Source organism: Mesoplodon densirostris, chromosome 16 (genome assembly GCF_025265405.1).
Source record: "Mesoplodon densirostris isolate mMesDen1 chromosome 16, mMesDen1 primary haplotype, whole genome shotgun sequence".
Taxonomy (NCBI): Eukaryota; Metazoa; Chordata; class Mammalia; order Artiodactyla; family Ziphiidae; genus Mesoplodon; species Mesoplodon densirostris.
The window spans coordinates 37,158,754-37,182,876 of NC_082676.1; the positions used below are offsets into that span (position 1 = coordinate 37,158,754).

Genomic DNA, 24,123 nt, shown 5'->3' on the forward strand with positions numbered 1-24,123 from the left:
TCATAAACTAACTTCCAGGTTTGCTCTGGGAAGTAACCGTGGCTAAGCACAAAGATGTGACTCATGGCATGTTTACAGCAGGATGGATTCCCACCCCCCCCACCAGGTTACGTGTCAACGTTTGTGTTTCCATAGCAAACTGAGCTTCCTGGTTCCTGGCAGGTGGTTTGTGTGCTAGTCATCATCCGTTGACTCCTCTGCAGCCTGCACTGGCCTGGGAGTTCCCTGAGGGCAGAGACCTTGTCTGTCTGAATTGCAGTTGTGTCCCCAGCACCTGGCACCTTGCCTGCCACACGTGGCACCCAAAAATGTTTGATAAATGAGTAGATGGTGATGGAGAGGATTGAAGAGGTCGGAGGTGGAATTTTCATTTTGGAAAGATGGCTCTGGTGGCCATGTGGCTGGAGGAGAGGGAGGCCGGCCCTGGGCTACGGCAGGGGTTCAGGGGGGAAGTGCTGAGGTCAGAGCTAGAGAGTGGGCGTGAGGATGGAGGGGGACAAGTGGACGAAATACCAACTGGTAGGGAGAATGGCTGGGACTCGGAACCGGTTGAATATGTCGGGGGGGCGGTTAGGAGGGAAGCACTACCTACTTCTTAACCATGTGTCCCCTGAACCCCAGCTGGGGTGTCACCCTCTATAGGTTTGGGCACCTCTGCGGCCCACTATAGGGAGGATTTTTTTTCACCATTTTAACCTTTTTTTTCTTTTCTTTTTTTTAATTGATGTATTGTTGATTTACAACGTTGTGTTAGTTTCAGGTGTACAGCAAAGTGATTCAGTTATATACACACACATATATATTCTTTTTTCAGCTTCTTTTCCCTTATTTTGTTATTACAAAATATTGAGTAGAGTTCCCTGTGCTGTACAGCAGGTCCTTCTTGGTTATCTATTTTATATATAGTAGTGTGTATATGTTAATCCCAATCTCCTAGTTTATCCCTACCCATAGGGAGGATGGAGTCCAGCCTGGCAGGGGGAAGAGCCCGTCTCTTCCAACCCCCCACCGTTTCCGCAGGAGTGTGTGTGTCTCAGGTCCTGCTGTGCTGACACCAGTGTCCCAGCTTCACCAGCCCTGGGCCTTGGTTTGTAAGTGTCCACCTTGGTCCCTGTTTAGCGTTCAGCCGGAGGTCCCTAGGCCTTGCTTGCTGGGCAGGACAGAGCCCTCGGTCACCAGGCTCTGAAGGAGGGAACCCCTCCTGCCGTAAACATCACCTGAGTCACATCCTTGGTCCTTTTCTGAGCAGTGGAGGCTCAGAGGACCTGCTTCCATCTCACCTTCTCCTCAGGAGACCAGCTTGTCATTGTCACCAGCACAGAGAAAAACAGTACTGGCCCTTCAGCACTGCCGAGCCCCCAACTCAGAGACCCCTGGGAGGGAGACACCAGCTGGCTGGGCCATCGACAGGGGGCCTGGGACCTGGCAGGGTCGGGAAGGAGGTGGACCAAGAGCGAGGCTGGGCCAGACCCCCAGCTGTATGGGAGGGGCTTCAGGCCAGGGTCCAAGCCGCATGCCTGGGGATCTACAGAGCATGTGAAGGCTGGGAGGTGGGAGCGAAACCCAGGATTTCATGAAGACCTGGAGCAGGACGTGTGCAGGGACTTAGGGCTCATCCCAGAGCCGGCCGGTGTAAGGTGAGGTGACTAACGCCAGCACCTGCTGTTGGGGGGCCGCTGTTGCTGGACTGAACTGACTCAGGAGGACCCCTCTATGTGCCGGGGTTTCTTGCTGGGACCCAGGGAGGACATCTGGCTATTGGGCGAAGTGGTCTCAAGTGTGACCACCACCTGGAGTCTCCTCTCCCCTCACACCTCTCAGCTGAGGCCGCAGGCGTTACGAGGAGAGGCAGAAGAGCCAGGCCGTCCTGTTTTCGAATCCCAGCGCCCCCACTTTCTAGCTCTGTGACCTTGGACAAGTCCGCATACTTCTCTTAGCCTGAGCCTCTACATCTGTGAAACGGGGTAGTAACCTGCCTTTCAAGGTCATCACAGGATTAAGGGAGATGATGCATATAGAGCACTTTGCGCAGTGCCTTGCACGTAGTAGGTGCTCCATAAATGGAGTTGATTGAGGATTATTTGTCCCAGAGCTGTGGGGACAAAGGGTCTAGTCGTCCCAGGCTCCCTGCTTTTTTCTACCCTAGACCCCTCCCAGGTCAGCGTGGTTCCGGGTCAGGAATCACCTGGACCTCTCCCCTCTGCTCTCCCAGGAGGCAAAGGCTGAGGAGAGGGAGGCTGGTATCCAAATCATCCACTCCCTGCAGATGTGGCAGCACCTGCCGACTTAAGGCCACACAGGAGGCCTGGCTGCTAAAAGTCAAGGGCTTGGACAGGGGAAGCGGGTAGGCAGGGCAAGGCTGCCTGTCTCAGCGCCGCAGCCTACTGGCTCCGCTGCTTCCCAAGCCCACTCTTCGGGAAGGATGTGCCAAATTCTTTTTTTTTTTTTTTTTTTTGCGGTAGGCGGGCCTCTCACTGTTGTGGCCTCTCCCGTTGCGGAGCACAGGCTCCGGACGCGCAGGCTCAGCAGCCATGGCTCACGGGCCCAGCCGCTCCGCGGCATGTGGGATCTTCCCAGACCGGGGCACGAACCCGTGTCCCCTGCATCGGCAGGCGGACTCTCAACCACTGCGCCACCAGGGAAGCCCCCAAATTCATTTTTGAATGGGGACTTCCTGGGTTGCCCTCCGGGGCTGGGGTGGGGGGAGGGAACAATGCATTTCTTTTTTTTTTTTTAATTTGGCTGCGTCGGGTCTTCACTGCTGCACACGGGCTTTCTACAGTTGCGGTGAGCTGGAGCTACTCTTAAGTTGCAGTGCACGGGCTTCTCATTGCCGTGGCTTCTTTTGTTGCAGAGCACGGGCTCTAGGTGCGTGGGCTTCAGTAGTTGTGGCGCGTGGGCTCAGTAGTTGTGGCTCATGGGCTGTAGAGAGCAGGCTCAGTAGTTGTGGCGCACAGGCTTAGTTGCTCCGCGGCATGTGGGATCTTCCTGGCCCAGGGCTCGAACCCGTGTGCCCTGCATTGGCAGGCGGACGCTTAACCACTACGCCACCAGGGAAGTCCTGACAATGCATTTTAAAAGAGGGTCCCAGCATTGAAAATGTTTCATTCTGCCTGTCTTTGCCCAGATCTGGCATTTCCTAGGTAATTACTTCCTCAGTCATTAATTTGATCTTCACCACAGTTTTGAGGCGGGTGGGTGGCCTTACTATTCCCATTTTACAGATGAGGAAACAGAACAGGGAGAAGGGAGGATTCAAAGCTCCAAACCCATCTAGGGGCAGAGCCGTGCTCTGTCCACCTCGAGCATCCTCATGGGAAGGGGCATGGGTAGGATGTGGGGGGATGTCTGGGGCCGGAGCTGGAGCATCACGTCACAAAGGCTGGGTGCGCTGTCCCCACCCCCAAGGTGGTTGCCGGCTGCACGTGGAGGCTGCCCAGGAAGATGACTCTGAAGGCAGCGTCAATCACCAGTGAATTAGCCGCCATCCATCAATATTAAGGAAGGGATTTCTTAACAGGGCCAAAGAGTGTGTGTTCCTGTGACTAGTGGGAATATTTGTCAAATGCCTGAGAAGCTGGTAAATAAATGCGAATGACCCAGCGTTTCTAGGAATGGATATTAATGGCTGGATTTTATAACAGAGCAAAGGTCTCTAGTGTTTGTGGAGCACTTTCTGGGGATTGGCTCCACGTGCGGGAGCCCTGCATGTCCCTTAGTCCACAGGACACTTGGAACAACTCCCCCTATCCTTTAAAAAAATTTTTTTAACTTTTTATTCTTATTTTTATTTATTTATTTATCCCCACCACCACCACCACCACCCCCCGCCCCAGCTTGCGAGATCTTAGTTCCCCAAACAGGGATGGAAACCTGGGCCCTCAGCAGTGAAAGCGTGGAGTCCTAACCATTGGACGGCCAAGGAATTCCCAGAACAACTCCTTATTTAACAGGCCACTAGCTGTGACTTGCCCAAGGTCACAGGCCAGGGCTGGAAGCCCAGATTGCTGGGCTCTAGAGTGGCTGTGCCCTCTACCGACCGCGCAGCCGCTAAGAGATGGGGAGGAGAGGTGGATGGTAACTTGAGAGCTAGCTTTGTGGGAGACTCCAGTCTAAGGACCACTTGGAGTGAGAGCTTGGGTGGGGGAAGGGCCCCTGACAGAACAGCTGGAGGTCCGATGGGTGCTTCCTAGAGAGGCTTCCTAGAGAGGCGTAAGTCCTTGATGCCAGGGGACGGACACTAAGGACACGGCCAAATGCCGTCCCCCTCCACCTGAGGCTGCCCTCGTCGGATAATAAGCCTCCCAGTGCAGGGGGAGATTCAACCGGCGGAGTGGGGCCATTGGGGAGGGAAGGCCCCTGAAAGGTTGGGGCTCTGTGAGGGGGAGGCCTTTCCGAAGGGGAAGGTTCAGTGAAGAGGAAGGGACTTAGGAAGGGGGCGGGGCTTTGTGAGAGGGAGGGGGCGGGGCCCTGTGACGGGGAAGGGGCGGGGCTCTGGGAGGGAAAGGGGTGTTTTCCTAGAATGAAGCACAAAAGGCTGGTTCTCTACTGTCCCAGTAATCCTGTTTCCCAGCCACGCCCACACTCCCTCCACTTCTCGAGTCTCCCAATTCAGCAGGATTTGCAGGTTTAATTAAGGTCTGGGACTTTCTCTGCAGGAGGATACTCCATTCCCCACCCGCTACTCCACCCTGCCCCTGGGGATCTCATTTCCTTGGCCACATCCGCAGCTCATCAAACCTGTTTTCATTGCCAGCTAGAAGCCTCCTTTCTGTTTGTCTTCAGCAGCCTTCCACCCATCCATCCCTCTCTGCAGGGACCCTCCCCACCCCGACCTGGTCCCCACCTGGAGGTGAACACCAAGTCCCCGTGCCCCTTTCTTTTCCTACAAGCGGCCCTGCCTGGCAGCCTTGGCCCTGCCTTCCTGAGGGCCTTGGGTGGTGGTGACCATCTCTGTCTGAGCCTTAGTGTCTTCTGGGCTCCAAAGGGACAGTGAGCCTTGTCTTGGCTGCCTCTTAGGGAGCCCAGGAGGCCTGGATGAACTGACAAAGACGTGGTTTGGAAGGACTGCTGGACACAGGCTGTCTGTCCCCATGTGGCTCCAGGCCCTAGTGCACTGGGCATTTCTGATTTCTCAGCTCACTGACAGTGCAAGCCTGATGGGCAGGCCCTGCTCCCCACTTTGACTCCCTCAACAGCCGGCCCAGTAGTTTCAAAGTACTCAGGGCAGATGCAAAAGGGAGGCTTGGGAATACCAGCTTTCCTTGGAGCTGCACAGATGGGAATGGCTTTGTTCTCTGTTTCTTTGCCTCCAGCTCCACGTGTGAGGGCTGTCCTGTCTTCACTGGATTTTCAGGGGGAGGTCCCTAAATCCTTACTGATTAATGCACAACCCCTCCTTCTCAGCCTGACGAACTCTTACACGTCCTTCAAGGCCCATTCAAATGTCTTCTCTCATAATCTCCCCTCTGAGCTCCTGAAGCACTTGACCCTCTCCTGTCCTGTCCTATAACCATGATTCTAATCTGTCTTATGGTGGAGTTGGTTGTTAACATGTTTGTTTCCCTTCTGAGATGGGGAAGGAATAGGGGTTGGAAGGATGGTCTTTGAGGAAGTGACTCCGATTCGGCTCTGGGGTCCAGCGTTGCCCAGCACAGTGCCTGGCACACCTGTGTGCCCCTGTGACTGGTTCGGAACTAGATAGGGTGAAACCTAAGCTTCTGGGTGTGGCTGTTGGGTGGGATTTCTTTGCTGAAACCACAGGCAGCCCTCACACATAGTAGGGGCCCACTGTGCTTTCTTGCCTGGCTGCAGCATCTGCTTGGCAGAGACCAGGCAGCTCGATCCACCCATTTTATAGAAGGGGAAACTGAGGCCTTGATTTATCATTGATGTTTACAGGCTTCTCTCCTGCACTGGGCTGGATATTTCTGGAAGGCATGGACTGTGTCTCCTTGGCTTCTGCGAATCTGAGCCCAGGTAAGAGCTTGACATAGAGCAGGAGTTCAAGATGGCTTATTGGTAGACTCAACTAATAAATGAATGAAAGTTCGGCTGGGCTTGCAATGGTTCAGATTCTGACCTTACAGGCTCCCGGGTCCCAACGCTGGCTCCGCCCCGGCACCGCCCTTGGTTCCCTCCACGCCCCCAGTGCCCCGCCCCGGCTCCGCCCCCTTCCGACTCCGCCCCCTTCCGACTCACCCCTGCTCCTCCATCATCTCCTGCAGCTCCATGCACTTGAGCTCCACGCGCCGCTTGCGCTCGTGGTCCAGGATCTCGCGGTGCGCGCGCTTCACTAGGCCGGGCTCCGCGGCCCGCAGCTCCTCCTCCGCCCGCGGCCAGGCCCCCGACGAAGCGCCCGGCTGCGGAAAGCCGTTCGCCGCGTCGGGCGGGGACGGCATGCTGGCCGCCCCGTTGTTCACTGTGGAGGACATGGTGGCTGCTCCCGGAGCTGCTGGCCTCGGCCCTGCAGGGTAGACACAGACACCCAGCGGGATGGTCACTTCTCGGCCACCTGCTAAGCTCCTCTCGGCGCGGGTTAATCCTGGAGATTTAAAGGACCACTCACGGCTCTAATCCGCTTCCCCTCATGCTGCAGAGCCGGGCTGGTGGCAGGTTTGCACCTTTGGGTCACACCCCAGGGCATGAGGGGGAATCGGACGGACACTGGGCTTTCCCCATCTGTAAGTTGCGTGGATTCAGGCCGGACTAGATGGCCTCTAAGGAACCTTCTCATCTCCAGGGACCTAGTACCACTCAGGACAACCCCCTCTGCCTTGTACCAATGCCTGGCCCCTGCCTGCCTGGCCCCTGCCTGCACGCCTGCTGACAGCTCCCCGGGCAACCAAGTCGGTCTCTGGGAAAATATGTTGGTTTTATTCTTGTTTTTCCTTCAGGCTCACTCCCCAGTGCCCATTCTCCTGGCTCTGGGCCCTGGAGTCACAGACCACATGTGCTCCCCCCTCCCAGGCTGCTCTGGGACAGCCCTGCCGAGATGGGAAGATGGAACCTTCTCCAGGCTCAACTCCATTCCCACCTCAGATGCAGTTTTCAGTTCCCACTTGGATTTGGATAACTTTTCCAAAGTCCATTCCAGGTAGGGGCCTGATTGAAGCCCACAGGACTGTCCCCTCCTTTGTTCTGGGAACACTGCTTCTGAGGATGTGACCAAAAGTGACACTGACATTAACTCTCCAGGCAGCCAAATTCTCCTGCCGGCTTGGGATGGGGTAGGAGTCAGCAGGTGAGGTGAGAAGCTGTGGCTTCATGCTAGACCCAAAGTAGAGGATGTGCCTACATGCACCCTGTGCATGTATACGCGCACACACACACACACACACACACACACACACACACACACACACACACACACACACACACACACACACACACACACACACACACACACACACACACACACACACACACACACACACACACACACACACACACACACACACACACACACACACCAAAGACTTCTCTTAGCAGAGGGGAGGCACCTCCTGAGCTATTTCCATTTCCTTTCTCCAAGGCTCTGCTAGTTGCTAAGCAACAGGGAGGCCTCCTTCCCAGGGAGTGGGATGGGAGGGAGGGAAGGGGTGGAGGGGGGTGAGAAGAGAAGGAACTGGGCATGTCTGGACATCCCAGATGGGGCCCTCCTTCGGTACAACCCCCCCACCCAAACACATACTCCCCTCACTGGCCTCAAAGTGCTGGGAGGTGAGGGGTGTTCAGAGCCATGGAGTCTGAAAGGCAGAGAAGAGAGGGGGACTGTGAGAGGAAAAAGGCTCTGAAGGGGACAGTGACAGGAGGTGACAGTGGTAATGAGAACACAAGCTCCTTTCATATGTCCATCCCCCCCCCCACGTCTGAGTTCTAGGTCAGGCTCCTCTACTCCTTGTTTTGTGACCCTGACGATGTCACTGCTCCTCTCTGAGCCTTTGTTCCCAACCTGTGCCTGGGAGCATCATCCAGATTCTTCAGAAGAGGAGGGCTCTTGGGGATTTACAGAACAAAGCTGTTCTTCTAACCCTGCTTCCCGTCTGTCCCTAGCCCAGCCCTGCACCCCAGCTCCACCAGGCCTTCTCCTAGGGTACCCCACAGGCATCACCCACTCACCAAGCCCCACACAAAGCTCTTGGATCCCTGCTTGCTACCTGCCTTGGCTCCAGTGCATAGCTTACGGCCTCCAGCCAGGGACACGCACGGAGCTTGGAGAACCCCATTGTCCTGGCCCACCACAGCTCACCAGCATCAAGTTTGGTCCCTCATTCCCTCTGCTCAACATTGTTCACATTTATCCACCTCCTCCTCTCTCATTACTGCCTCAGTTCAAGCCTCTCCCTCTGGTCCACTCTGGCCTCAGCATCCTGTCTGTTCCCCGCTCCCCGACCTCTTTCTGTTCATCTTCCATCAGCAACCTGGGAGATTGGTCCAGGAGCAAATCAGCAAATCATGCCCTGATTAACAGCCTCTAGTGGCTTCCTGTCACTCTGCTTCAAGTTGTGACATGGCCTGTCTCCTGGACTAGCCGCCCCCTGCTGCTCCTACACAGATTCTCCAACCCTCTTGCATCCAGGCCTTTCCCCCTGCTGCTCCCTTTCCCTGGGATGCTCTGCACCCGACTCCTGCATGACCTCAAAATCACTGCTCACAGGCCTCCCCACTTTCTGGAAGCCCCCCCTCCCCGCTCTGGCTGGTTCGACCCTCCTGGAGCTCTAGCCACTCACTGTGGGCACACAGGTCTGGCTCCCCCTGAGGGCTGAGGGCAGTTTAACCTCACCTCCTAGGGCCAGCAAAGTGCCTGAAACATGTGGAGCCCAGCACCCTGGGGTAGAAAAAGGAGGAGGCAAAAAGGGAGGTGGGACAGAGGAAGGCTGGGCAGTCCTTGATACAGCCTGCAAGACCCCTTTGCATTTTGCCTTACACTATCTTGCAACTTCATCCCGTGCCACACCTCATCCTGTAGCCAACATCCAGCCCCTCAGCCTGGGTCATCTGTCCCCAGACATGTGCTCTCACTCCTTTGTGCCTTTGCCCATGCGGTTCCTCTGTGCTGGAATTCCATTTCCTCTTCTCTCCACCTGGGGAACTCTGGCACAGGCTTCTGGGCCCAGCCCAAATGTCACCTCCTCTGGGAAGCCTTCCCTGCTTTTGAGGAAGAATGAGTCATTCCCTCCTTGTGCCCCCACAGCTTTTGTCCTCACCTCTTTAGATACTGAGGCTCCATTTATTGTTTGCATCTGACCACTGTTCTAGCCCTTTGAGTGAAGGGGACCATCCCTTCATTCTGGCTCCCAGAGCCTACCCAGCACCTGGCAACTCAGGAGATGCACTGAGGGTGTGGGGACAAAGTGTTTGGGTCCCAGCGAGAGCCCGTGGAGCCAGGTTCTGAGTAATGCTGCTCTGCATGCTTTCCCTCTGACGTGGGAGAGGCTCCCCAGCCTAGAACTTGGCCTGAGCTCCTTGAGGGCAGGGGAGGGGAAGCTGGTGGGAGCAGTTCTGAATGCACTCAGATCTCCAGACCCTGAGAAATCCTATCCCTGGCACTGGGAGAATGCCTGGGTAAGATGGCTAGGCTGCTGAAGGCAATCTTTCAGGAATGAGTGAAGGAAAGGAGAGGAATGTGAAGACAGAGGGCAGATGCTGTCTGGATTTTCACTAGGACAGACGGTGGATTCTAGCAATTTCACCTGGTGATGGAGGGTGCCAGGCAGGAATCAGAGGCACATTATTGAAAGAATGACCCCTGAACCCCTAGAGGAGAGCCCAGGACCCTAAGAACAAGTCATTGCACACTGAGCCCACTTCTTTCCAAGTCAGGGTTGCTGGACCAGCAGACCAGGGAGTTAGTTACTGCAGGCACCCAAGTCTCTCTGTGGGGTATCTGATATTATCTATTACGGAATCCTTGTGAGATTTCTTAAGAAGAAAGAGACATTGTGCTGGTGGCAACTAACATTCTGTACTGTTTTATTTGGTGGATAGATTAACCTGTGCTCAAAGGGAGCCGATTAATGGGTCAATGTCACATTAGATGGGGGTGTCTAGTGGAAGACCACAGGGCTCTGTCCTCACCCACATCTGATCCCATATGTTCACCACTGACTGGATGGAACTCTGATAACCTGATGATCAGATTCACTGAGGACACCAATTGAGAAGGCTCATAAATTCAGAGTCAGAATCTGAAAGGACTCAACAGACTGACAAGATGGAAGGAGTCTAAGAAGGTGAAACAGGATAGTGAGAAATGCCACATCCTGAAGCTGGGTCCCAAATTAACTTTCTAAAATTGGAATGAGGTAGACATACTTTAGAAGCAGCATATTTAGGAAGGATTTAGGGGTTTTCAGTGGTCACAGGCTCAATTTGAGTCAGTATCATGATGTGGCTGCCAAAAGTACATGCCATCTTAGGCTACATCAACAAAAATATGTCTAGGATGGGGAGGTGATGATAAGAATATACAAGTGGTCAGAATCCCAATCTTCAGATACTTGAAGGATTGTAGAGGATTTAGGCCAAACCTGGCTGAATCTGTTGGGAAGCTTGTTAGAAGTCGGTTGGTTTGGGCTTCCCTGGTGGTGCAGTGGTTAAGAATCTGCCTGCCAATGCTAGGGGACACAGGTTCAAGCCCTGGTCTGGGAAGATCCCACATGCCGCAGAGCAACTAATCCCGTGAGCCACAACTACTGAGCCCGTGTGCCACAACTACTGAAGCCCGCATGCCTACAGCCCGTGCTCCGCAACGAGAAGCCACCACAATGAGAAGCCTGCACACCACAACGAAAGAGTAGCCCCCACTCGCCGCAACTAGAGAAAGCCCGCGCACAGCAACAAAGACCCAAAGCAGCCAAAAATAAATAAATAAATAAATTTATTTAAAAAAAGAGAAGTAGGTTGGGTCGCCAGATTTGGCAAATAAAAATACAGGATGCACAGTTAAATTAATTTGAGTTTCATGAATTTCATATGTGGGACATCTTTATACTAAAAGAAAAATATTCATTGTTTATCTGAAATTCAAATTAAACTGGGTGTCTTGTATTTTATATGTGATTCCTACCTAGACCTACTGAATCAAAATCTCGGGGGGTGAAATTGTCAGTGTTCCCGAGGTGATTCTGATATAGACCATCTGTGGACCAGCAATTGGGAGCCGGTTCTACAGCAGCAGTTCTCAAATCTTATTAGGCAGCAGAGTCACCTGGAGGGCTTGTTAAACCATAGATGGCTATGGTCTACCCCTGCAATCTCTGATTCGGTAGATCTGGGGTGGGCTCTGAGAATTTGCATTTCTAACCATGAGAATTTGCATTTCTAACAAGTTTCACCTGTGCTGGACCTTGACCCACACTGAAGGGAGCAAACCCTAGCCAATCTGGGTGGTTCCAGAAGACAAAGCCAACACTCCTGCGGAGAAGTCATCTTTTTTTTTTTTTTTTTTTTTTTTTTTTGCGGTACGCGGGCCTCTCACTGCCGTGGCCTCTCCCGTTACGGAGCACAGGCTCCGGACGCGCAGGCTCAGCGGCCATGGCTCACGGGCCCAGCCGCTCCACGGCATGTGGGATCCTCCCGGACTGGGGCACAAACCCGCGTCCCCTGCATCAGCAAGCGGACTCCCAAACACTGCGCCACCAGGGAAGCCCGGAGAAGTCATCTTGAGTGGACTTCAGCTAAGTCCAAGGTAGGATTTTTTTCCCTAACAATCAAAACTTTAAAAAAACTAAGCAGTTCATCCCAGGATGAGTGAGTTCCCCATTACAGGAACTACTCAAATAGGAGATAAACTATTATATTCACTCAACAAGCACAACAAACACTTGCCCAGCATCTACTCACCCCCTCCCCCAGCAACAAGTGCTGGAGATTTGGAGACAAGCAAGACCCCATCCTGACCCTCTGGCAGCTCACAGGCTGGTTTGGGAAACCAGTAGTTATCGCGGTGTAGTGTGATAAAAGAGAATTTGAGGAGTGTCTGCATCTCCGCCTGGTTGGTCAGGGCAGGCTTCCCAGAAGGGGTGAGAGGGGCTGGAGACAGGGACACCAGAGCAGCTGGACCCTGGTCAGGATTCAAGAAATATATGGACAGACTGGGCAGGACTGTTGGCGGACTGGGTGTGGGGTGGAGGGAGGCGCCTTGGATAACACTGGGTCTCTGGCTTGGGTGGCCAGGGGGATGGTGCAGACATTTACTGTGATGGGGAATATGGAGGGCAAACTGGGCTGTGTTAAGGGTGAGGGGCTTCTGGGGGTCAAGCAGACAGCTATGAGGTCTAGAGACATAACACTGACCCTGACCCTGACTTGTTAAGGTCCTTGGGGACATTGATGCTGTGTCTCTTTGGAGGCAGGGTGGCACATGGGAAGTCTCTTCTTGACCCCTGATTGGCTGTGAGACCCTGAGCGAGTCTCTTCCCGTCTCTGGACCCTGGTTTCCCCGCTGGACAATGAGGGACTGGACTCAAAGACCCCACAGGTCTTCTGTTCTGGAAATCTAGGTAATACTATGTATGTATACCGCCAAGCCTTCAGCCCACCTCCTTCCTGCTGCTGTAGCCAGTGGCCAGGGCCACACCAGTTCCCCCCGGAGCTCAGCCTGAGGCTGTCCCCAGCACTGGGTCAGGTCCCAAGGGCAGGTCCAGATGCTGGGCCAGTCAAACCCATACGCAGATTAAGTCATGAATTTAATGCTGTCTGACTGGGAGGGGCGCGGCGGGGGGTGCATCTCACCTTCTGACAGCCAGGAAGTGGTTAAAGGACCATAGCCCTGACTTCCAAACCTCACTCCTGAGTCCCTGGGCTTGCCTCCTTCCCTCAGTCCCAAGCCTGGGTCCCCCGAGCAGGCCTGGCTGAGGACAGGATGGAACACAGTCTGGCTGCCGGTACCTGCAAGTCCAGTCCTGCTGGTAGAGATTAATTGAAGGGGAAATAGCCCATCTGTACTGCAGGGTTCAGCCTGCTGACAGGCACAGAGGCCTCTCAGCTAATGAGATCGTCACTCACCTCGGGGCTCAGAGGGATAGGATGCTAAGGGTGGTAGTGACTGGACCAGGTCTGGGGAGAGGGAACAGTGGACCACATATGTGTCTGAGAAGGAGACTGGGTCATGCCGCGGGGAACATGGTTTGAGGCGGGGAGACAGGGCCGTGCTCTTTGGGAACTCATGAGCTGAGTGACCTTGATCGTGTGGCTTAAACTATGTGCCTCAGTTTCCTTGCCTGTGAGTTGGAACTAATAATAGCACCCTCCTCTTAGGGTCGTGGTAAAGGACTAATGCACGTGAAATGCTAGCACAGTGCCTGGCACACAATGAATGTCCCATAAATGGTGATGATTATTTGTCAGTGGTGACTGTCCTCTTTTGGACATGGTGGGGGTGAGGAGTCCTTGGACATCCACGTGAAGATGTCCAGAGGCTGAGCTCTGGGTCTGATTGGGGGATGTCATCACATAGCTGGGGACTGAGATCCAAGGGTAAGCAAGGTCGTTGATTGTGGAGGGAGGAGAGGGCGGAGGCCGGAGCCCAGGGCAAGGATGACCTGGGCCACCTTCCCCCATCCCCACTGGCCTCAGCAAACCCCTCCCAACTCACTTTCAGTGTCTCAGCCTCCAGCCCCCATGGCACCAAACCAGGGGCCCCCTTTGCTCCTGGGGCTCAGGAGCCTCTCTCCCCCCAGGGGCAGCACTCACTCCCCTAGGGGCCCCTTTCCCCACCCCTGCCTGCCAGAGACCCACCTACCCGGTGATGACGTCAGGACTCGGGGCCTCTGCACCCTCAAAGGTACAGGTTCCTACAACTTCAAGTAAACTCTTGACCTGTAGTCATACACAATTTAACCACCTTCTTGCCACTAAGGTCCTTCTGCTGCTCCCGCTGGCTCAGGAACAAGGAGCACTAGGTTTGGAATCAGAAGATTTGAACTTGAATTCTGGTAATACCAGTTCTCCCTGGGTGATCAGGGAATGTCACCAAACCTCCCGGAGCCTGAGTTTTCTCATCTGTAAAATGGAGACAATACTCCTAGCTCATAAGGTGGTGGGATTGTTCATTCTTTCAGTGACAAGCTTCTTATGAAGACAGATCCTGATTACCCCTCACCCCCCACCCCCCAATGCTACAGGAGCAAAAACGAGACCATGGGGGGTCTACCTTTGCCTGCGATGGTCAGGGAAGGCTTCACAAAGGCAAGGGTGTTTACACTGGTCCTTTGAAGGATGAGTCTAAGGAACGGGGAGTCCAAGCAGGGGATGGCACGGGCTGAAGGCAAGGGTACGGCGAGGTCCAGGGACCTGGGATTAAGAGGGTCAGGGTGGAGTGGGATGTATGATGGGGAGCAGCCTTCCCGTGAAGGTGGGGACTACTAACACAGGGTGAGCCCACCCAGAGAAAAAGCTCAGTGTGGGGAGAGGGGGTGGGGGGGGACGTGCCTCCGGAGTTGCCTGGAGGAAAGAGTTCTTTTTAACGGTCAGAAACGTGATGGAACTGACAAACACACATGAAACCAGGCACTTAGCTTGTGAAACTAAGTCTGGGTCTTTGTAAAAATAAGTGTGTAACAACAATGGTTTTGTCAAGATGTTTTATGAAGCTGGCAAAGAAAACCCATCTCCACTGTGTCCAAGGAATCTGGGTGTGCCCCTTCCCCACCCCAGTCCCTGCCCTGAAGCCAGGCTGTACTCCTGACAACAGAGGATGTGTCCCCAGAGCACCCTGGGGAGGGGGCTCTCCTGTCAACCCCTCCCTTTCCTGGGGGGACCCTTCTCCAGACCTCCAGCCTGTGAACACAAGTGTGGGGACGTGGCAAAGGTAATCAGGTCATGGCTGGAGCAAACTAGAAGCCCTCCCTGTGCTCCCTGCCCAAGGGGGTGCGGCTGGGGAGTAAGGGCCACAGGACTGGGAGATGGCTCCTCAGCTCTAGGGGCGGGTCACTCATTCATGTCACAGCTATTCGGTGAGTGGCCGGTCTGAGGATCACCAGAGGAGATGCAGAGGGAGAAGCACTGTGAGGTAGCAAGATAAGTGCTGGGATGGGAGACGTGCAGCAGAGACATCAACTGAGCTGGAATGTGTTTGGGGAGGATCAAAGCTGGGAGGTCTTCCTGGAGGAGGACTCTTGACGCATAAGTAGGAGCTGGTGGATGTAGAAGGGGAGGAAGGATGTCTTGCACAGAGTGTGGGGCATGTGGGAAGAAGGCTTGGAGAGGAAAAAAGGAAGAGCATGGTCTCATGCACAGGTAGGCACAGTGGGCCAGGAGGGGCTGGAGGAACTAGGCCCACACCCTGCAGGCAATCGGGAACCAGTGAAGGCTGCTGAGCTGGGGAGGTCACAGTCAGCTTTGCATTTCAAAAAGATCTCTCTTGCTGCCTGGTGCCCTCGATTTTGGTGGCCTCTGCCCTGGAGAAAGGTCTGCCTCTCAGGGACAGCCTGGTCCACATTAACCAAGACAGATCTGTATGGATCAGCAAGTGACAGAAGAGCCAGGCTGGGTTCAAGTCAATTACTATGTGCCCTAAAGTGACTTGACCTCTGTGCTCAGTTTCCTCATTTGTAAAATGGGGTTAATATAAGTACCCCCACCATTAGGGGTGAAGGAATTAACATATGTACAGTGCAGCAGTGCCCAGGAATATAGTAAGTTCTGTGTATGTGTTAATTGTTAGTACTACCCATAAACAATGCCAGCTAGTCTAAACCACTACAGGCATGAGTTAACCAGGAAGACGTATAGATCGGTCTAAATCAGAACACATAAGGTAGATAATGTACCAAATCAGTGCCAACTTGTGTAGACTAGTAGATAACAACCCACACGGACCCGTAGAGACCAGTATTCGTAGGTCAGAAGATGCTGCGGGGAGAGGCCTGGAAGGAAGGCGCTCGGCAGGCCAGGCCAGCAGAGAGAGGATTAGCAGAGCAGGTTTCCTCCCTGCCTTCTTGGAGTCTATCAGGAGGCGCTGGCGCTGCTGTTTGTTACCCAACCCTCGAGAAGACGTCGCAGTGGGGAGGGAGAAAGCCGAAAGCCTTCTTTTCAATTATTCAGCAGCCGGAGCTTCCTGCCGCCCCGATGGAGCCAGAGGAAGGCCCTGGCCAGAGCCCCTGGGCTGGGTTTGGATGGGCTGGGGGGAGGGCTGGTTGCAGGAGGGACGGGCAGCCTGGCCTGCTCCTGCCCTTCCTCCCCGATGCCCCCAGCCCTGGGCGGCGGGGTTTGGCGGGGGGCAGCCATGCCTGGGCAGACTTGGAGCTATCCCCTTCCCTGCAGACTCAGACTGTGCTGTGGAACGGAGGTGGGGGCGGGCTGGCCCAGTTCCCAGAGCCGAGGTGGGGTGTCTGGGGGTAGGCAAGGGAGGGAGGGCCTGTCCACTGTCCACAGGAGAAAGCCAGGCAGCTTAGCTGGCACCTGAGTCCTGGGCAACCTGTCCAGCCCCCTGTATGTCAGAAACACGGCACTCGGCTCCACCCAAGAACATGCTGGCCCAGACTGCTCCCTTTGCCTGGAATGCCCTTCCCCTTCCATTCATCTTGTAGTACGCTGCTCAAGCATCACCTCCTCTGTGAAGCTCTCCCTGACCTCCACTGTGGGATGTGCCTCTAAGCTGCTTCCAGAGCCTTACCCTCTGGTTACCACTCTCAGTGTTTCCCTTGTTCTGCTGTGACTATTTGCTCCCTAGCCGAGTGAGGGCTCTCCAAGGGCAGCGACTGGGTTGTGTCCATCTTTGTGTCCCTACCGCCTAGCACAGAGCTTGGCACAAAGCAGCCATCTGTGAATATTTATTGAAACCCGGCTTGTGTTTGCACTGACGGGGAGCTCACTACTTATTTTTTTAACCACCTCCATCTCTGGGAACCTCAGTGGGAAAGGTCCCTGGTTACCGCTCTCAATATGCCCAGACTTGATGTGTGTTAATATTTGCAAAGGCCACATTGTCATATACTTTGTAAGCCCTGGAGTCCAGCTCTGTCACTGAATGGATAGGAAGGACTCACCTGGCACCTAGGCTCCTGCCCATCAAGCCAGGGCCCTGTCTTTATTCCTGTTGGCTATGATTTGGGTTCCCAGAGCAGAGGATCTGGATGGCAGGTCCCCAGGGACAAAGAGGCCTCAGCTGTCTGCTCCCTACAGAGGGGCCCACAGTATAGGCAATATAGCCTAAATGAGACCAGTGCAGACCACTGCAGCCCAGGACAGGCCATAGAGGAATCAAGAATTCAGACTGGATACATCAGGGAACCCACAGACCAATGCAGACCAGTATTCTAGACCAGTGGAATAGAGCAGAACACACAGTACTGGTCATTGAAAATAATACAGGCCAGTTTAACTCAGGAGGCAGCCTGTATAGACCAGTACTGATATCAAACAGCAAGCAGTGTTTTAGTCTCCCCTCCCCTGCGTTCTGGTGGAACAAAGGAATCCCTGCACCCACTCAGCCCACTCTGTTCCTTTTTAGGGCCCTCAGTGGCCTTCAGGGAGCTGTAGCCTTCCAGCTAGGGAGCAGGCAGCTTCCCTGTGGTTGCCTGAGCTCCAGTGGAGATTTGGGATTGCGGGGAGAAGACTGAGAAAGAACATTTTCATGACTGAGCTGTCACTGATGGCCTGGGCTGCCAGGGAGGTGGTGATCTCTGTGTCCTGGGGAGGGTCCAAGCCAGATGGCCTTGGGGAGGTGTCCTAGAGAGAGCCACCTAGGTGTCATGCTGAGGACTCTCCCAAGCTGGCCTCTAGGGCTGACTCTGGAGTAAAATCAGAGGAGCCCTGTGCTGTCATCAGCTTCATTACTTCCTTTAAGACCCGCTTCTCCTCCCGGAAAAGATCAGACCTGCCCAGGTTCACACCCGGGAGCTGGGCTGAGGAAGGGGAAGATGGGCTAGAAGCTGTATGACCAGATTTCTTTCCCTTTTCAGGTTTCAGTTTCCCCATCTGGACTAAGTGCCAGGGCCTGGATACTAGTGGGGCCAGGGTAGGGCTGGGCTCTGAGTCCCTGGCAGCCCAACACTTGGAAGAATCCAAGTTGGGTGGTGATATGCCTGCCCTCCAGGAGCTATCAGCAGCAAGGGTGTGTGCTGGACAGACAGACAAGCCCCTTCCACCCACTGGGGAGGGTGAAGTGGGGAGACAGGGCAGCTGCCTCCACTGCCCACACAATCTCATTATGGAAAATTCCCTCTATTGACTCAGCTTTAATCAGGCAGGCTGCCCTGGGCTTCCCCCCCACCAGGTTTCTGCTGGGCTGGGTGAGATCAAAGAGAGAGCCGGGCTGGGGGCTAGAGCCTCATCTGCCATTCCCATCGATCCAGATGCGCCTCTTGTTGCTAGGCAACAGTCTCCAGTCTCTCCTGGTCCTTCCTCCCCCAGGGGCAGCAGGATCGGGCAGTGAAGGGGGAGAGCGACCCCACGTTCATTCTCTAGCTCTCCCCTTACCAAGCTAGAGATCTCTGTCACCAAGCCGGGAGCCCTCTTCCTGCCCAGGAAGGGCCCCCCATCCTGGGAACTTGACCCTCCCACCAAAACAGACCCCTTTTCTCCCCTCACATTTGTATTCATCCCCAGAATACTCGAAATCCACACCTCCTATGTCCCATGTAAGCACTCTATCAGGAAGACAGTCCAGGGATTCACCAGAGAGGGGAAGGGACCCTTGGGGGTGTGGGGTAGGAGTCAGTGAAAAAGTCCAGACGGGGCTGCAGGCTACTGTCTTCCAGCCCAGCATTGGACTGGATGTGGGAATCATGTAATCTTAAGAGAATGGCACTGAAGACAAATTCACACTCCCAGTTTTGAGTGGGTTGGCTTTTTTTTTTTTCTTTTTCCAAAACGTAGGATGCATTTCATAGTAGTTTTTTCTTTTTTGTTTCAAGTGCTTATAATTTAAAACTGTAAGTTGTATTTTAAAACAAGCATAAAAATGTACTGTGGGTTTTGGGGGCTGTAATTGACTAAATAATGCAGATCTGAGCATTTTATCACAGTTTAATATTTTGCATATTTGATCTACCCTATACTGCTCATCTTTCTCTTTTTAAAAAACTGAGTATGTGCAAGTCATCCCCACAGTTGTTAGGTGGTGACCTACTTATATCGTAGCTTATTTAGGATTTTAAGGTCTCTCCCCTGTCTGAGGTCTTTACAGTCCTTGGGGATGGAAAGTATCTCTCTCTTACCTCTGGTCCCTCATCAGACCTTTTTTTAAAAAAATGCAACTAAGGGATAGTAAGAGGTGATGCACTTCCCAAAGTGTAAAGACCCAGAACCCAGGAGTCCGAGGACCCAGCCCTGAGAGCTGCTGGGAGATGCGCAGTCCCTGGGCAGCCGTCCTGGTGCCCTCGGTCCTGCCACTGCCTGCCACCTGCTCCCCCCAGCTCCACAGCGCAATGACAATTCCTCTCTGCCTCCCCTGCCCAGACCCAGTCACACACTCCAACTCTGAGAGGCACAGCTTCCCAGGGTCCTTGACAAATGGTAACCAATTAATGTCAATTAATCTGATTAGCCCAAATAGTTAATTAAGCAGTTAATTAACAACATCATTGACAATAACCTATGGCTCCCGAGGGATTGTGGGTGGGAGGTAGGAATGGCAGGGGGCAGGGGCCCTCCTTGCTCTGGGAAGAGGCGAGCCCCTTAAGTTCAGGTTGAGAGTGGGGGGCTGTGGCCTCTCTGAGTCTCTGCCTTGCTCTGCCATCAGGCCCAGAATCTTCATCAGGGTGTCCGACCCCACCCCGGCCACAAACCCACCCCGGCCACAAACCCGTCCCGGCCCCTGACCACGTTTGAGAGGGTCTGATTTCCATGAGAAAGGCTGAATCTCAGCACAGCAGAGGAGGGAGAAAGGCCTCCTGTCTGGGAAGTTGTTCCACCCCAAAATCCTAGCAGGAGTCCCTGCCTCTGCTGCCATCCCAACCCCCAGCCCAGGCCACACACCTCATAGCCTACCACCCCCGCCAGGGCCATGGACTTTCCCAAGCTGCAGAGCAGCCCTGGAGGGGACTTGTCATCCTTAAGCCCAGATGAGGAAACTGAGCACCTCCCATATGCCAGGCCCTGTGCTTGCACTGAGCACCTGCAACGACAAACAGCCAGGGGGGCTGCCCTCAAGGAGCTCCTTGTCTGGGGCGTCACAGAACAGTGCAGCCTACTGCATCTTAGCTGGATGATGCTGGCGACGTTAACCACCTCTCTGTGCCTCAATATCCTCTACTGTGTCCTGGCTCTGTCATAAGATGTGAGGACTAAATGAGTTAGGACACATGAAGCCCTTGCAGAGGTGCGAGTCACACGGGAGATTCCAAATGTTCGTGATGGTTACCGAGGGAGATGGAAGGGTAAGCAACCATCAGGACAGAGTATAAAAGCAGCTGAGAAACAGGTGGTCCCAGGCACCTGGGGGCACACAGAGGGAGCCTGGAACGAGGCATCGCACAAAAGACGTGGGAGTAGAGGCTGAAGGTCAAGGAGGTAGAGGAAGAGGGAAGAAGGGCATCTAGGCAAAGGGAACAGCATCTGCAAAGCAATGAGGCACCAATTCTCCCCACTAGCATGGGTAGTCACTGGGGAGCTTTCAAAAATCCTGACCTCCCAGGTCCTACACTCAGATTCTGAATGGGTGGGTCCCAGGAACCTGCTGTTCATGGACTGTTTTGGAAATACCAAGGCAGGTAGGTACTCTGCACCTAGAGACCAGGCTGCCGTGGTTTCTGGGTGTCCCAGGCTGGGAGGAGCAGAGCTGCATCAGGAGAGGCCCCAGGCCATGTGACCCACGTCCCAAAAGCATACCGCAGGCCCCCGTTCTCTCCATCTGTCCAGTCATGCTCGCCCTTCACGGGTGACCTTCCTGAAACGGCTCTGGCCGTGTGCTTACCTGCTGGGAACATCCCTTGGTTTCTCTGCTGCCTTCGGGAGAAAGGCCAGACTCCCCTGACTGGCATTAAGGCCCCTCACGAGGGCTGCCTCTCCAGCCTGGGCCTCTGTTCCTTGGACTCTCCAGCCACACTATTCCCTAAGTGCCGGGGCTCTTTTCTCCTCCGTGGCTCTGCTCATGCTGTTCCTTCTGCCAGAAATGCCCTTCCCCTTTTTCTCCCCCGGGCAAACCTGTACTCGTCCTATGAGGACCATCTGTGGTGCTGGCTCCAAAGTCAATCAGGCAGGCAACTACCCACCCCCAACCACCAGTGCCCAGGCAGCCCCCGGGATGGTCCCACATAACCCACATTCCATCCCTACACATTCACCAGCTCATGGGCCTTGCTCCCCACTAGACTGAGGGCGGCTCCTCCCTTTCTCCAGCGCTGAGCACGGGGCTTGGGGATGACAAGGATAATTGAGTTTTCAGTTCAGAGGAGCTGCTGAGCAAATGTTTAATGAATGAAGGAATGACTGTCTCTGCTTTCTGATGTATGACGAGCAGAGGACAGAGGGAGAGAGAATTCGGGAGGCAGATAAGAGAGGAGTTCTGGGGACGGTAATGTATGGGTCACAGGGGCCAAGAGGCATGTGCTGGACTGTGCCAGGTAGGGAGGGGGGACAGGGCTGCCCGGAGGCAGCAGCTGCCGAGTGTCCCAGCTTCCCTTCCATCCTGGAGGCCCCCTCTGGGCCCCTCTGCCCGTCCTGAAGTCCACTTCCCCAACCTGGTTCTCTGGTGCTGACGGCTGTGCCAAAGCTGCCCTACCTCTCACCCTGCCCCTGCCCCGGGTGAGCCCAGCCTGGAGCACGTGCACATGCCCTGTCAAACCTCCCAGCGGTGCGGTACCCGTCTCACCTGCAGCTGTGCCATCACCTCCTACCTGGCCTCTCGCCCTTGGTCTCTTTCTCTTCATCCTCCTCCTCCTCCCAAAGGCAGCCAGAGTAGGCTTCCTTAAGCGCAAATCTGATCATTTCATGACACTGCTCCAAAGGCTACTTGACTCCCATCACTTTCCAAATAAACTCCCAGCCCTTACAGTGGTTTTCGAGGTCCTTCAAAACCTGACCTGGCTCACCACGCTCCCGGGGCTGCGCTCCATCCTTGGGCACGCCCTCTGTGCCATGGCTCTGTTAGATCACTGACTATCCCCTTAGTTCACTAGGACTTTTCATACCCCTGTGCCATGGCCCACGCTGTTGTCTGGAGTGCCCTGCCTCTACCTTCTCTGTCTGGCATCTTTCCTGTCATTCTCCAACTTAAAGGTCTCTCTCCCCAGTCTCCTCTGGCTGCCCACGTCACTGGGGATATCTTAGTCCTAGCAGAACCTCAGTGGTCATCACTGTCAGTTAACTCATGCCTCCCTTTCCCACTAGTCTGGGAGCTCCTCAAGGTCAGGGTTGGTGTCTGATTCACGTCTATGTCCCCGGTGTTCATACAATGCCCGGAAAATCAGAAGCACTCAATAGATGTCAACGGTGTGGCCTCACACATTCAAATGGCTGCCACCTCTGGGCAGTGCACTGGGTTTCATCTCTCCTTGGGTGTCTTTACGCTCATTACCTGAATCCCTTGTCAGCACACACCTGGAGGTGGGTATTATTATGCCCATTTCACAGGAGGGAGAAACAGATCTGACTGTGGAGGTTGGGGCCTAGATGTGATCAGAGGCCAGGAGATGGGCAATTGCCTGATTCCCAGCTCTGAGCTGCCTCTTCTAAGGTCTGGGTGGGTCCAAGTTCTCACCCCACCCAGGGGATGTATGACTCTCTCGTGCTTCCCCTCCCCTGGCAGCCTTGGCCCTCCCCACCTCAGTCCCTGGCAGAGGGGTGTACTGAGGCAGCGGGCCCACCTCAGTCCCTGGCAGAGGGGTGTACTGAGGCAGCGGGCCCACCTCAGTCCCTGGCTAACCCTGTCACAGGCCTCAGATCCATCCTCTCCAAGGGAAATCCACAGCCCACAGCAGATCCCCAAGGTGTGCCCCACCCAAGAGGGCAGGGGAGGGGCAAGTTCTCCCCCCAGCTCTCACTGGTTCCCTGGGAAGCTGGTTCACCTGTGCCCAGTGTTCATATGGCCTTGAAAAGTATGCTTTTTGCAGTCTTTAAAGACATCAGAGAATTCTCACTATAGAGTAAAAAACAGCATGCCGACTTCCCTCAACAGGGCGTTCCCAGTTATTTAATGCTATGTATCTATGAACGCATGGACAAAATCCTGGTAGGAAATACCCCTCTGTGTTCACAGTGGCTGTCTCTGGGTGGTGGGACTACATGTGACTTTTTTCTCCTTGGTTTTCTATTTCCCAAGTCTAGCACAGTGAGGATGTGCCATTCTTAAAATCAAAAGAATTCAATGAACCGTACTTGTCTCCATCCTAGGGAGTTCTGGGGAACGGTGGTGGGAATGGGGTTCAGTACAGGGAGAGGTCTCAGAACCACGGGCTACTCCGAACACTAGAAATAGGCAGGCCAAGAGCGTCCCAGCTCAGTAAGCTGCCTGGCCCTCAGGGTCTGGTTCCCTGGGCTCAGGTCCCCCTCCAGTCCTCACAGGCCCCAGCAGGATGCTGAGCGAGCTGTGGCCCTGCCCGCCAGCTCCAGCTGGCACAGCAGCCTCTGCAGTGGGCAGGAGGCCAGGGTGGGGGCGGCAGGATGCTGAGGCCAGGCTGACTGCCTAGGAAGCAGCGCCACAGACGGATGGGCTGGCGGCTTTTGGCTATAAGTGGGGAGACCCTGGGAGTTGGGGGCTGCTCTGGAGCCCAGGCACACGTGTCCTCTGAGGCCTTTCTCCCAGATCAGCGGGCAGCCTGGGCAGCCTGGGCCTGGCTCACCTGCCCAGGCCCCCTGAGAGCCCCGTTCTGGATGACACAGAGTCAACAGGGCTTGGCCTCTGGGGATGGAGCTGTCACCCTCCTGTGCTCATGACCCAGAAGAAGGTGAAGAGACAGGAACCCAGAGGTGTCAGCAGGCACTAAGCCACCGTGAAGACCTGGGCTGGGCCAGGCTGGGGTCTGTAACTGTTCGTAATGGTCCCGCCCTGTCATGGGCTCCTCTGGGCCTCCCACGCTCTCATGCTCCTGTCTCTCTAACGGCCTCATCCTCTCTGAGCTCACTCCCCCCTACTGAGCCCCCATGCCCTCTTCTAACTCCATTCCACTCATCGGTTCCCCGCCTTCTCTGAGTACTACCTCCCTGAGCTCCTTCCCCTCCCGGAGCCTCTAAGAC

At 54.7% G+C, this 24,123-nt stretch overlaps 1 protein-coding gene across 1 annotated transcript in view; it reads right to left on the reverse strand.

The window, feature by feature from the left end:
* Positions 1 to 6,434, reverse strand: part of SRRM3 (serine/arginine repetitive matrix 3) — a 33,199-nt gene extending 26,765 nt beyond the window's left edge. Inside the window, exon 1 of the mRNA XM_060120627.1 lies at positions 6,202 to 6,434. Coding sequence (XP_059976610.1) covers positions 6,202 to 6,434 — 233 coding nt within the window. The remainder of the gene's footprint in view (positions 1 to 6,201) is intronic.
* Between the last annotated feature and the right edge of the window lie 17,689 nt (positions 6,435 to 24,123).